At 46.8% G+C, this 15,103-nt stretch overlaps 1 protein-coding gene across 3 annotated transcripts in view; it reads left to right on the top strand.

Annotated features, from left to right (window-relative positions):
* The window catches only part of CCM2 (CCM2 scaffold protein), a 371,750-nt gene that overhangs the window by 235,268 nt on the left and 121,379 nt on the right, over positions 1 to 15,103 (top strand). The window contains exon 1 of one of the 3 annotated variants that reach the window (XM_085628569.1): positions 6,525 to 6,643. The exons of the other annotated variants lie outside the window; for them this stretch is intronic. Coding sequence (XP_085484695.1) covers positions 6,599 to 6,643 — 45 coding nt within the window. The 5' untranslated portion in view covers positions 6,525 to 6,598. Of the gene's footprint in view, positions 1 to 6,524; positions 6,644 to 15,103 lie in introns of those variants that run through there. 3 annotated transcript variants of the gene reach the window in all.

The following is a 15,103-nucleotide window of genomic DNA, read 5'->3' as shown; positions in this document are numbered from 1 at the left end:
ATAAAGTTCTTAAAAAGGTATACTTTACAAGAAACACGGATCATATGAGTCGGTAGCCCCCTCCGGGGCTACCGCAATGCTGAAAACAACAGAGTCTAACAGTTCCAGCTGACCACGTCGGTACGGGCCAGCGAAAGCGTGTACAGCCTCGGTAACAGTACCTTTCTCATTGCAGCTGACACGGTGGTGCGAGCTGGTCGTGGCAACCGTCGCGGTTGTGTTGTAAAATGGAAGCGGTGCAGGTTGCGGTGTCCTCTCTATGCGGTGCAGGCAGCGGATCGGTGACGATCGTCCAGACGGCGTCGGTGAGACCAAGGCTTATGGTGCAGGGCAAGGCAGTGCTTGATGCGGTGCTGGCAGATTGCGGTGCAGGCGACAGAGCCGGTTAGCGGAAGCTGGCGTCGGTCGGCCCATACAGCTGTGTGGGACAAGGCAGTGCATCGTGAAACTTACGACCTGTGCATCCAGCAACGATGCGGTCATGGGTGTCGAAGTCAGCAGCAGCGACGGCGTCTGTGAGACCAGGATGGCAAAGTGAAGCGAGGCGGTGCGAAGTGCGGTGTCCACAGGTCACGGTGCAAGCAGCGGCTCGGTGGCGGCAGCATTGGTCGTCGTCGGTGAGACCAGGTGTAAGATGTTGGCCTGGTATATGATGTCCACCAGGTATAGTGGGCACGTTGCACTAGTCCAAACAACCCTTATTGATTAGGTTTAAGACAACCTTTATTGAAAGCTATTCTAGTGGTAGCTATGGAGAGCAGCCTTCAGGCTGAGTCTTGAAGGAGTGTAAAGTAGCTTGATTTACCAGATTATAACCTCTTGAATAACTAAATGAAAGGAGAACCACACAAGGTGTGTGTGTATATATATATATATCTATATATATATATATATATATATATATATATATTAAACACTCTACTAACATCTTTATGAAGTTAGAGAGCAAGGCACACAATAATACAGTTATTAAACGACAGTAAATAGCACATTATACAATGGGCCCAAGGGTGAGACCAAACCATATAGTAAGAAAGTGGCATAAGAAACGCGACTTGACTAGACACATTGCCTAGAGCTCGTAGAATCGCTGGGACCCCAAGGAACCACCCAAGGTAGTGACACAGGAGACCCACGGGGAACATGTGCAGTGTGAGAACACAGCCGCGAACCCCGTACAATTCAATGGGTAAGTCGTAGTTGGAATTTTAAAGAATAAGGACACTTAGGAGAGGACTTTGAGCAAACCGTTTCAGACTTAGAGGGTTCTAGTGCCAGCACCCACCGGAGTACTCGTGTTACCTCACCCAGGGAAGCCGGGTGCATAGGTGTCAAATGGTGTTGGGAATCGTCGTTGATTTCAATGGCGATGTGCTGCAAAGTGCTGCTGCCTTGGAAAGGAGAAGTTTCCGGTGTGATCCAAGCCTGGATCAAAGATGTGAAGAACCTGAAAGCAGAGGGTACAGAGTCTGGGTCACTTGCCAGAGACCAGGGGCACGATAGACGAATGCCCACCGATTTCAGGTGCGATGAGGTGAAGCTTGACTCCACTGCCACGGAAACCAGGAAGCGTCGATGACGACCACAGTCTGCAGGCGGGCAGTCCCACAAAGGGTGTCGAGTGCTGGGGGGTCGGTGTCCGGATTGGGGACCAACAAGCCTTGGCAACGCAACCCACGCGGTGAGATAAAAACGGCTTCGGTGTGGACAAGCAAGGTCCTGTGGACTCCCCAAGCGATGGAGAGTCAGGGCACGTCTGGAGCAACCAGGTAAGCCCGTTGAAAGTAAAAGTACCCTTCTCAGGGACCCACAAGTCGACGGACAAGGGGTCGCGAAGGGACCTCGAGAGGAATCACTAGATACCAGCCCACTCAAGGAGTGTAGGCCAGCAATCTTCGGTGGAATCACTGCTCGGGGTCTGGACTACAAGTAGCCCAAAGCACAGCCTCAGGGATCGCCAAGAAGCATATTCTGCTGCAAATGGTCGCGGTGTCCAGGGGTTCGGGTTGCACGGTCCCCACGAGGGCTTTGGATCTCAGAGTTGCTGAGAGCACGGATCAGCCTCGGGAAGCTTGGAAACCCACCTCTTGTGTTGCAAAATCGTCGGAGTCCTTCGGGAGCAGCGTCGATGCAAACCGGACAGATGCGTCTTTGGTGCCTGCCTTGCAGGGGAGTAACTTCTTTACTCCAAGGGAGATTCTTCGGTCATCCAACGTCGTGTAGATAGTAGAAGTTCTGGGATTCTGTAGCAGAGTTTCATCCAGGTAAATCTAAAGTCCTGTAGTCAGGGGTTCCTATTTTATACCCAAGGAAGGGGTGGGACAAACTCTGGGGACCCACCTATTGGAGGGTCTAAGACAGAGGGGTGGCTCCACTCATGTCCTTTGTCCAGTTTCACGTCAGAGCAGGGGCTGAGTGCCCCTGCAACCGGTTTGAGCTGGACTATGCACAGGGACACCAAATGTGCCCCCAGTGCAGACATCAAAGCACTCTTGGAGTGCACCCACCCAGCTCCAATACACTAAAGCCTGTCTGGGAGGTGGTTACATCTTCCTGTGACAGGAAACCTATTGTCCAGGACTCCCCTGCCGGAGTTTCGGACAGCAGCAGGATGGCAGACTCGTGGCTGTGGCTGGCAGCATCCTTTTTGTGATGCCAGGGTCTGTGAAGCTGGTACCGGGTGTAGTCATGGTTCTCCCTCTAGTGGGGTGGAATCATACCTCCCACACAAGTTACTGGTGTGGAGGTATGATTCCAAGGTGTTTGACACCAAACACAACATGTTTCCATGCAGCCATTCCAAAGTTAGCATTTACCGCGAGGTTATAATGCACTTAAGAGTATATGGTTTGGTTGCATCACAAACAACCCCAGAATAAAGGTTCTGAAGGCTGCAGAGGGGCTCTGCTCACGCATGGGCACCCTCTCACATAAAACCTAGCACCCTGCCTTCAGGATTGATAAGGCTTGCCATAGGGGTGACTGGTAGGTTTATATGTGCGGTGATGTGGATAGATATAGGGAACCTATATCTGAGTATGGGGTGCATACACCACCTTACACAGGCTGCTGTAGCAGACCTGTTGTGTAATTTTAAATGGCTTCCCAGGGGTGGCACAATACATGATGCAGCCTCTGGTAGGCCTGGGTACATAGTATACCATATACTAGGGACTTATAAGGGTACCCCAGAATCCAATCTAGAGCGTACCTAAAGTACATGCAATCAATTTAGAGAGGAAGCAGCTAGGCTGGGACCCTGAATAGCAGGGTCCCACCCCGACTAAAGTCGAAAAACAGTGAAACATCAGCAAAAAGTGGGGGTAACCATAAGAAGCAGATCCTACTCTCCTACACCAGGGTTGCGGTGCGAGATGTGGACGGTTCGGTCTGCGGTGCCGGCAGGACACAGAGCCATCGACGGAGTTGGTGACGGAGTCGGTTGCCTTTCCCTTCTCTGTGGCAGCTGAAACAGCGGTTCCAGAAGTGGTACCCAGAGGTTGGTGAGGTCTTTGCAGTCCCTGAGACTTCTGAACAGGAGGCAAGCTCTATTTCAGGCCCTTGGAGGTACTCAATAAAGAAGTTGCAGAAAGTTCAGTCCAGTCCTTTTACTGCCCAAGGTAGAAGCAGTTACTGCAGGCCAACACAGCAAAGCACTCAGCAATGTGGTAGTTCTTCCTTACAGCTTCTCCAGCTCTTTTTCTTTGCAGTTTTCTTGGTCCGGACCAATCCCCGTTGACTTCAACGGGACACCCAACACTGTATTGCACCTCTGCACCCAGCCGTCCCAGCGCTCCCCGAGGTGACCTGTTGGTGCTGCCTTGGACCCTGCCTCATTCTCACCTTAAGTCCGAAAAATTAGTTCTGTAAGTCGCTGTAAAGAACCGGTAGGAAGTATAGGTCTTTTCTCCATAGGATAGCATTACCGCTCCAGAAATTGCACTGCTGACTTTTGAAAACTGTAAATAATTCTGTCTCAAAATGTACATACCTGATCGCATTGATTTTGTGCCTAAATATATATAAAGATATGTGTTATTTTTATAAATTGGTGTGGATCTTCTTCTTGAGTCGTATGTATCATTTATTGACTGTGTGTATACAGAAGATATCGAACACTCATCTCTGGTAAGCCTAAGGCTGCTCGACCAAACTTGTCCCCTAAGAGCCTAAGAGAGCACCTTGGAATTGCTAGAGCAAGCCCCTGTCCACTTTTTTTTTTAATAGAGTTTTATATAGCGCGAACTTGACCCGAATCGGGTATCGGAGCGCTTTACATAGCACCAGTTGCGTTACATTAGGACACATCGATTTTTGTTAGGCACGGGGAGATTGTGATTTGCCCAGAATCACAGGATGTTCAGCCTCATTGCCGAGACTCTAACCTAGTTCCCCAGGTTCGGGGTCGACCGCCCTAACCGTTAGGCCAACTCCTTTCCCCACTTATAAGGGATACCTGGGCTCTTTGCACAGTATAGCTCTTTTTTGGTATACTATATGAAGAGCCAGCCTCCTACAAGTCTTGGCAATGAAATGTGTGAATAAAAATGTGGACACTCGCTACAAAGATATGCAGTTCGGTTTCTGAGGAACAGTGAAGAAAGCTTCTGTTTAAAGGAACAACTAGCCTCTTTTCGTGCAAAAGAAAGCTCATGTGCCCACTCAGAACTGAGCAAGAGGTGTGCGCTCAGCTTCACATGAAAGATGGATAAAAAACGCACTATTGTGTTCCGGAAGGAAACCAAGCACATTTATTAAACACTCAAGTTAAGATAGAACATTAAATGCCATGAATAGTTATCTTTATTTAATTAATTTACATTGAGAGTCACAAATTGTACTTATCTTTGCCTTAGCAGCAAAGAAGAGGAGATGTGCTGCTCCACACAGGGGTTATACCAAATTCTGTATTGACTGTAGTTGGTATTGATATTTTGCTGCTGGAGTAAAGCAAAGAAGACTCGAGTCACAATTGAGTCTCCAGTCCTGTAATAGAATCTGTTTCGGACTGCTTCCCTGCACCACCCCACCCCCCACAAAACGGAGCATCACTGTCTTAGATCTAATATAAACCTGCCCTCTTTACATTCACCACAGTAATTTTACCCATGTAATCAAATCGAAACCATCACTAATACATATTTTCAGCCCATTCGCAAAGCCCTTCGATTCACCTGGCTAACTCAGTGCCACACTGCTTACACTGCCACACGCATAATCCCCAGTCTCTAGGTAAGTCTCATTCACACCAGTAGGAAATAAATTCATACAAAAGCTTGTAAAAGAACTCCCATGCCAAAGAGAACCGGTTCTAATTGTTCTAAACCAAGAAAGCAATTACCCGAATTTAGATCGGTTACTTGCAGTTCTGTACTGCAAAGATAAAGCTGACACCATGCTGATATGTTATGTTAATTTGGATTTGTTGAGCGCTTAATACCGGAAGGGCTCTAAGCGCTGCAAGAAGAGTAGCGATAGGTCCAGGCAGTACAGTGACGGTTACGCCCAGGCCCATATAGCAGAACGTGCCAGGCATCTGCCAGTCTCACCATGCCTCACCATGCCTCAGAAGCCTAGGAGAAGGGATATGGGCTAAATGGTGCTTGACTGATGCTAATTTTGAGATGTTGTAGCAAGCAACCTAAAACTTAAACTGCTGATGGACAGAGCAAGGCAGGCTGATTGCAATTCAGCATTGCCTAGTTTGAGAGCAATAACTATTTGAAACAAAAGCTTGCCACTGAACCTTGCTAAAGGGCTGCTTGGGAGTGGAGTAGTGATGGGAATGTTATGATAAACCTTCCCATGAAGGTACTACACCTCTGGCAGATGTATAGGAGATGTGCAGAAAGCAAGGCCTTGCTTCGCTTGTAGAAGTAGTGCACATTGCTTGTATGTATCAGAATTCACTTTCACAGTCGTGTTGAGAGAGGCAATGAGGATTTCTATTCTGAGTCTTAGTTCACATTGGTAGTGAAGCCACTTCAAAAGTAGAATGTTTCCTTCTTGGACGTGTTGCAGCCTGTTCTCATTGGCTGTAAATCCCTGCATTCCTGATGGCTAACCTGCACCTGGCAGCGGTCATCCTCCTTTTACTTCTATTCACCCACCTGACAAATACAATGTTTTTCCAGTCTTTAAAGGGGTCACCCACGTTTCAAAGCATATCACTTTACAAAAAAGTGTTCATTCTCCTTTCACTTTAAAGAGATCACCCTCTTAAACGCCTGCCTTCACCCACATTTTTGAGTCAAGTTGACAGGTATGTCCTTGTTGATGCCATATTTATCTACACTACCACCTTGACCGAAGTGGTTCGTGTAATAGAACTGAACTGTTCCCTTTTTTTCGGACTTTAATAAAAATGTGCTCTCTTTAGTTGTATTTTAGTCACTGACTTTGAACGCCGCACCTTTTCAGTGAAGGAAGCTGTGGTTTCTACTTCCTGCTCAATTGCTTGAGAGCTTTCACTGACGTTTATCCTTGTTTCTTTAAAGTTGCACTGGGGCTAAGCGTGCTACAGAGAATAAGCTTGTCTCCTCAAGTGAACAGTCAATATGTTAGCGGAGACTACTGCACGCATGAAAGAAATGCACCTATGACACCTTCTCCAGCCATCTTGGGAGTTGAGATGGATGGTGAGGTAAGTACTATTACCAAGTGTCTGTAAGAGGTCCCGGTATTTTTACCATCGGATATTGGTTTGGGGAAATATAAGGTGGGGAAGGGAGATAGATACGAGAGGGTGGCTAAGTTCCGCCATGAAGCGCGAGGGAAGGCAACACCTCAGTCGCAGTCACTCGCAGGGTGCTAAATGTATCCTCAAAACCGTGTTTTGTGCACTTTTTTAATTTATCAAATGCCGTTCAGATGGATCTAGACTTCTCGTACTATGCTGCCATGGTTCGGCTGCAGACAGTTATTATGGCGAGGCGCTCTACATCGGTGGCATGTTTGCGAAAACGCAGTCGCTATTTAGAGCGTTTGTGTTTATCTTGCTGTTCCCTTCACAGTCACAAAACAGGAAAGAAAAAAACAGAGATACTTCCATGACAGAACTCTGCGCCGGCGCTAGGCTCCGTCCCCGCGGTCCGCCCAGATGTTTGGGGCCAGAAAAGACGGCCCAGCATCTGCTTCCAATAGCGCCGGGGCGCGGTCTGGGCGGCGGCCATTCATTTCCACAAATAGAGCTGCCTCGCGGGATAGCTCCCCGCAGGGTCACTGAAAGAGCGGTTTGTAAAAGGAGGGAGTGATGTCATCTTCGCCGAGTTCATTTACTGTTTTTCATTGGGGTGTTTTAGATCGAATATCTTTCTTGGAGAACAAGGCTTTATTTTGCCGCGCTCACACAGCCAGCGGCTCTCTAGTCCTTTGTGCAGCCGGTCACTTCAGCCATTGTGCTGTGACAGACCTGTTTGCTGGTGATGGTGGTGTGACTGGAGCCGGCTTGTAACCAGAAGCGTCCGGCGGGTGAGCAGGGCACGTCATGTAAACAAAGGCGACATCAGCTGTGGGACAACAAATAATAACGCTTTTGTTGGTGGTCCTTTTAGCTTTATCCCACATGCTTACGACACACTGGACCTCCACTAGTGCGAATGAGGGGAAAGTCGCCCACCCACACTAAGGCAGGCATTGCTTTCTGCTGGTTTCTGTACAATGTGTTACTCCCCGAGTGTTGAATAGGTGTTGTGAAGGAAATGTGTAAACCCAGGAAAAGAGTAGATCGTACGTTTGTCGCAATGGTTTGTTAGCAGGACCCGCCTTGAAACCTGTCCGCAAGCATACATGCCAATAGACCCGATTCAGGCGGGAGATTCACAATTTTTGAAGCAAAAAATTGCTTTATTTTGGCTCTCCCGCCTGAAATTGCCCCTGCTTCAATATAAGTCAGTAAGAGAAACACATTCTTCCGATCATTTTTTTTTTTTAAAATGTCCAACTTTCCTCTCCTAAAATGTTGGCATGAATGCCACAAGCAGAATTTGTATGGGTAGAAAGCCGTGGGCGTTTCCCTACCCCACACCTTTTTGCTTAGAGGGCTATATATGCCAGCCCATAGAGTCCACCTCTCGGCCCCCACTTACAGGCCCACGGCTAGGGTCTGTGTGAGATGAAAGCCATTTCGCTAAAGCACAACGCCTTGATGGGTTTACATAATTTCAATTGCACCACAAATATGAGCTGCACGAACCACATGACCTTTCCCTCCGGGATAGTACAAGTAACCACCTCCTAAAGGGCTACTACCAAAAAGCTGGTTAGCTGCAGAAATTGAAAATATTCATTAATAGTTGGTATTTTTGCTAGATTACAAAAGGCGGGCACTTTTTAACACTGGTTACACGGGTGCAGTCATTTTTTTGCTACTAGAATAATAAGGCACAACCAAGCACGCGTCACCTTGTAACATATAGTGGTAAATCAAGCTTTACAATTGTTTCAGTGTTTTCTTGTGTTGAGATAGACTTGTCTACTTCAACGCTGTAAGGTTTGTAATTCCATGTGAAGATATCGTTGGTGTTATTGTTTTCTTTGCTCATTGTCTATTAATTTATTGCGAATGTGTTTTCAGTATTAGATTTTTTTTTAAAGTATTCGTTCGCTTTCGCCTTTGAGTTTTAGTTCGAACATAGACTAAAATGTATGTGTGAATGAAACAAAAAAGTGATGTGTCCGATGCTGGAAATAATTTGAGCCATGCCCGGTTCCAGGAATTTTTATCTGGATGGGCCAAGATTACGTTCGGGTGGGCCAATGTGGGGCCAATTTTTGTCAGTCTTGGAGATAGCCTAAAAGCCCTACATTTACATCAGATCTTATTCCAGACAGGCTTATGGAGAGTTATTTAAGAGGACGTACTGGTGTTTATACTTGTCAGCTCCAACTTTCATAATTTCCAGCAGGCCAGGCTTCAACACAAGCACCTGGACACCAAGCAGATTGTAATAGTTGAAGTTTATGAAGGTCCGCGTCACCACACTAACACCTTGACATCTTCGCACGTGGTGAACGCTGTAACTGTTTCTTTTGGTGTCATTATTTTGCGGTGTACGTTCATTTATAAAAAAAGGTTTAAAAAACGGAAACATATTTGGAAAAAAGCAAGCAGTATTGTTGACAACTGAGCCGTTTTCATGCCTGACAATTGTAAACTTGGTAATTCCAGTCAAAGAGGTAATCTTATGGGGCCAGATGTATCAAAGTGTTTTACCCCTTCCGTGTCTATAGGAAAATGTGTTCATACATGGGGCCCATGGAACTGTATTACACTGAGTGCCACAGATACAGAAGGGGCCTCAGATGCTTGTCCTGCCCTTCTGTAATACTGATAGGGCTGGCGCACATGTAGAACCAGCGATAACCTCAGAGCATTTGGAGACCATTCTCCCGGGTTGTCTGTGACTCAGCCAGACATATAGGTAGAGGTGCATTATGACCTCGTGGTAAATGCTATCTCGAAAATGGCTGCATAGAAACATATCGTGTTTGGTATCAAACACCTTGGAATCATACCTCCACACCGGTAACCGGTGTGGGAGGTATGATCCCATCCTTCAGAAGCAAGCTTCGTGGGGTCACTGGTCTGTCCGTTGCCAGCCTTCTCGACCCAGACAGCACAAAATGGATGCTGCCGAACAGAGACACATTTCTGCCCTCCTGCTGCTGACCCAAGCTCGAGCAGGGGAAGGCAGCACAATGGGCATCCTGTCACAAGGGGATGTGGCCATCTCCCAGACAGGGTAAGTGTATTGGGGCTGGGTGGGTGCACTCTGAGAGTGCCTGAAAGTCTGCACCTGGGGCACATTTGTTGTCCCTGTCCATCTCCATCTCAAACCAGTTCTGTGAGACATTGGCTCCTGCTCTGGAACGAAACTGGACAAAGGACATGGGTATACCCACCCCTATGTCCTGCCCCTCCCCTAGGAGGGTCCCCTGAATCTGTCCAACCCTCTCCCGTGGGTACAAAAGGGCTTACCTGGCTTTAAGATTTTAGATTTTACGTGGACAAGATTCTACAAGAAGAAACCACTGACCTTCGACCGTCTGGACATTCTGGACTTCGCTGGACCTCGACTGGGCTCGACTTCATCCCCCTTTCCATCTGAAACTTAGTTTGTGCCCTTGCTCCATACAGGCTCCTTGCAGGACCTGTGGTGCCCTAAAGACAACTGAAGATTCTCCCTTGGAGTGAAAGAGTCACTCCCCTGCATTCGCAGGCACCTAACCGCAACTGACCGGTCTGCTGCTCCTGAGCTCCTGCGGACTCCGAAGATTTCAGCAACACAGGAGGTGGGTTTCCGAAGTAACCTTAGGTCGATCTGCCCTGTCACCGAGTTTGAGGCCAGAATCCCTCATGGGGACTGCATAACCCGAACCCATCGGCACCACGTCCATTTGCAGTTGCATATGCTTGTTGGCGATTCCTGAGCTTGTGCATTGGACTCAGTGTAGTCCTGACCCTGAGCAGTATTTGCACCAAAGAACTCCGACATCCTTGCACCGAGTGCTCCGTGGTCTGGTATTTTGCAATCTTGCTCGAGGTCCCCTTGCGACTTCTGGTCCTTCAGCCTGTGGGTCCTCCTGAGGGTCATCTTGATTTCTCTTGAGCTTTCCTGTTGCTCCAGATGTATGTGCCCTGACTCCCCATGGCTTGGTGAGTCCCCTGGACCTTGCTGGTCCACACCGTAATCTGAAGGCTACTCTCCACAGCTGCCACTAGGATCTTTGACCTCATACATCATAAGGGTCGTTTGGACTGGTGCAAGGTGCCCATTTTAATTAGTGGACGGCATATACCAGGCCAACTTCTCACAAACACTATTTATGAAAAGTAACCAAAATGTTGTTTTAACATTTTTTCATATATCTGTTTTTAATATAACTGTATTCGCTTTAATGTACGCAGAGACTATCCATTTGGAAATGTCCATTATAAACCCTACCTGTGAACTGAATTATTTAATTCTGAAGTAAGTTTGGATAATTAGCAATAAAGCCACTGTGTATATATCATGCCGCATTGCATAACCAGTGTTAGCCCTTTATCGAACTGAATTATGATCAGTCCCATTGCGAGTAGATGTGATTAGATAAAGAGTAAGATCACTATAACCAGGTCTACTAAAATTATGCGTTCGGAGAAGACCAAATTATGCTACAGGGTAGACTAAATTACGCAGCAAGAAAAGGCAAAGTATTTGGTGTAATGCAGCACATTTTGGGATAGTATTGCTTCTTTTTTTCATTGTTTTACACTTATTAACACTGTCTGGACATTGGTTGCACCTCATTACTACCCAATTCTAGCCATAAGCAAAAGAAAGGCGTAGTAATTACAAGGCATCTTAGTGCCGCTAGTAGCAGCTACTATGGGTGCGGACCCAGAAGAATTGTGTGTATAAAAAGGGGTACGTCAGACTGAAGTGGGAGAGTGTGGGAACGGGCAAGAGGCTGTCCACAGACAAGCATTAGCAGCAGTACTTCGCTGCCCACAGCAATAGGGCCTGTTCCAACCCTCTTTTTGCTTGATTAGAAGTTGGACTTTGTTGCAAGAGGTGTCATGCGCCCAAAAGTTTGTTACACACACAGCTGGCTGGCTGGCTGGCTGGCTCATTTCTTCTACTGCCAGTGTGAGAAAGGGGTAAAATGTTGTGTACATGCAGAGGAGTTCAGATTATCCTCCCCTAACCCTAGGTGGCAGAGCTCGGGGCTTCTCTGTCCCTGGAGGATACATGTTTGTTTGGGGTCTCCAGAGCCCAAAAAGGATTGGGTGTAAATTTCTCTGTACCTCACAGAATGATTCTGCACCTGTCCATGGAGAAAATTATGACACAGCTTCCGCGATTACCTTCGCGGCCGCACCGCTGCTTTGATGTTTGATCGCGATCACTTTCGCGGCCGCTTGGCATAGCCAATAGGTCTCGCTTTTGGGACCTTATAAGTATTTAGTTATGCAACTGTTGCATGGCTAAACACTTATAAGGTCCCAAAGGCGAGACCTATTGGCTATGCCAATGCTTGTTTCTGCTTGATGTTACTCCCTAAGTGGTCAAGGTTATGCCCAGACGTGGAATCAGTGCTCACTGTGCCACTGGAATCAAGCTACACACGACTGAAGAGCCCCAATCAGGGCAAAACCAGTCTTGGGTTGCTTGTGTTCCGGTTCAGAGAAGACCTGTCCTGCAAGTTCAGACTGGACTGTTCCCATTGGAGCAGGGTAAAGACTAATTTGCATATGCCTTGGTCCAAACTGAGGTGGCATTTTGGGCAAAAGAACAATAGGTTGGAAGCCTACCCAGAGCCATTACCAGTGGATTAATGTATTGCAAGCATCTTCCCATCACCCATGTGTGTTTCTCCTCTCATGCTGTCACATTGCCTTTTTGTGAAATAGTTTCATCCAATGTCCACTCTGAGGCGGGTCCTACAGCAACACAGATATGATTTCTATTTTGATAATACGTTCATGAAATCTTCCTTACTTTACCATCATTTTGTGGTACTGAATATTCTTCTGGAACCCATCCCTACAAAGGGCTGGAGGTACCTCTCTCACCCATGGTTAGTGGCTATCCAAGTCTTAATAGATACAAATATTTGTAGAAAAAGAGGAAAGATAAACTCTACAGACAGCTAGTAATGGCAAGACGTACAGTAATCCTTCTAGTACTGAGATAGATGTGCTTAGAAAGAAGGCTGAGGTTGTTGTGTGAGAAGGACTGCCACCAGTTTTACTACTTGGCTATTTTTCTTAGGGGAGGATGTCTGGTTGCAGACTGTAGATGCGGGCTGAAGTAATGAATATATCTTAATAAAGTTTATTTAGGATTAGCATAATATTTTTTAAACCTTGAAAAAAATGTATTCACATTTTATTACATACTTCATCAAGTAACGAATATGGAGTATGTTGGCAGTGCTTTATTTGGGAAAGAAATTGAAAAGATACTTGCAAAAAATTAGGAAATAGGGGTAGCAAAGGGCATTTTTTCTTTACCAGAAAGTTCTCCATTCCATAGAAGAACTGCATTGAGAAGATCATATCCCAGTTTTCAAAGACGAAGATATAATTACCCATAGTAGTACCGCACAATGCTCTTCCACGTGTCTTTATTTTTGATTGAAATCCCTTAATTAAAGGTTTTCCATATGTCAAAACAAGACATGGCCTCAGATTCAAGTCCACACCACTTGCATATAGCACAGAAAATTTGTAAGCAATAAAACAGAAATGCAACAATATGGTGATAGTAGTAGCAGGTGTGGGACACCCAACAGGTGTGATCCAAAGGCAGGCATACATGTCACATACCAACTAACAAGGAAACGAAAAGTGTATTAGGTATCAGGTCCGAATGACTCTCAGAGAGCACCAGTCCCATCCTACCCCTTCGGAGCAGCACAAGTAGGGGCCCTTCTGGTGGGTGGTGGAGGGAGAGTGTCTAGTGTAAAGGGCACCCTTTTGAAGGCCGAGCTCTCTAGTCAGAGTTGCAGTGCTTTGAGCTTGGGTAGGATGAAGTAGGTATGTTCAAGGCGAGAGAGATAGTTAATTAGTGGCTGCAAGATCTGTGAGACTTTGTTTTATCAGTGTGGGCCAGCTTATGCGATAATTGTTTCATTGCCATAACATGCCAGAGGCGCGTAAACCAAAGGGCAATAGGCGGGGCCCTGGGTTTTCTTTTAGGTGTGAGCTATGAGCTGTTTCGCAGCATCTGACATACTGTTAATGAGCCGCCGTGTGTATGTGTCATAGCCTCGAGTGTAAGAGGTTGTATACCTAATGTAATGGTGGTGTAGGTGACAAGGGTTGGGAATGCTACAGTGCCCTCTATATGTCCAAGGATCTCCTTCTAGTATGTGGTGGTAAGTGACCAAGACCACCAGATGTGGCAAAAGTCACCTGACTGTACTCCACACCACCAGCAGAGGACAGAGGCTGTAGGGTAGATGGTATGCAGGCGTGTCGGGGTGTGGTATGAGTGTGCCATGATTTTATAGGCTTTCTCTTGGGGTGTACTTCTGTATGTCTTCGGTATGTCCCGCCAGAGTGTTTCCCATTGTTTTTGCGAGATTCCCTCAGAAGTGCTAGTATGCCATTGCTTTTGGTATTTGTGGGTGCAGAGTGTTGGATAACTTGTTAAGTTCTGGATAGTTGTTCTCTGAACCCATTGTAAGCCCTGATCAATTTCTCAAAGGGCGTGCAGGTCCGTCTGGCTCCATGAGCGTTGAGGGGGTGAAGCGCCCAGTGATGCCGTTGACAGTATTACATCCGGATTGTTTCAGTAACCTTAAAGTCCAGTTTGCATTGGTCATGGGGCTTTATGTTGTCACCTTTAAAGAGGTCGCACAGAGTTCTATATTCACCGATTTTCCAGCTGGAGAATGCATGGGGGTCAAAAGCAGGGGTAAACTCCAGGTTACAGGCAGTAGGCTTGTTGGGGGGCAGGAAGATGGTGATACTCCTCTTGATTGCCAGTTTGTCCCAAATCTCTGGGACTTGTCTGGTGGGAGTAGCGATATATGCACTTCCAGGCCTGGCGTGCTTGGGGAGCCAGACTAAGTCCCATAAAGAGCAACAAGTCACTGGTCGGTCCATATGGAACCATCGTTTGTCTCTTTCGCGAACGACCCATTCGGAGATAACTCCGAGATGAGCTGCCTAATAAAATTCAAGTAGGTGAGAGCAGGCCAAACCACCCCTGTCTCTAGGTAGCATTAACAGGGAGTTGGATAGCCTGGGTCATTTGAGTGTAACTGCTTGATATCATCAGAGGGGATAGCTGTGGGTAGAGATTAGAAGAGGTAGAGAATTCTGGGGAGGACATTCATTCTTACAACATTAATTCAACCCAGCCCTGAGATATGCAATTGCTTACAGCAACGGTGGTCTTTAAAGATGGACCTTCGGTATTCTGGCCAGTTGGCTTGTGTCAAAGATTGCAGTGCAATCTTTGACACTAGCTAGGAAGATAAGGCCTAGGTATCATATCAAGCATGATGCCCATTGGAAGGGGGCTAGTGATTGAAGGGCGGGGTGGTCCTGTTGGGGTATGGTGAGCTTCAATGCGTAAGATTTGGTCATGTTGACTTTAAAGCCTGA

Source organism: Triturus cristatus, chromosome 10, assembly GCF_964204655.1.
Source record: "Triturus cristatus chromosome 10, aTriCri1.1, whole genome shotgun sequence".
In the NCBI taxonomy this organism is placed as follows: Eukaryota; Metazoa; Chordata; class Amphibia; order Caudata; family Salamandridae; genus Triturus; species Triturus cristatus.
Note: the sequence above shows the minus strand (reverse complement) of the source record. Positions and strands in the feature narration are given on the sequence as shown.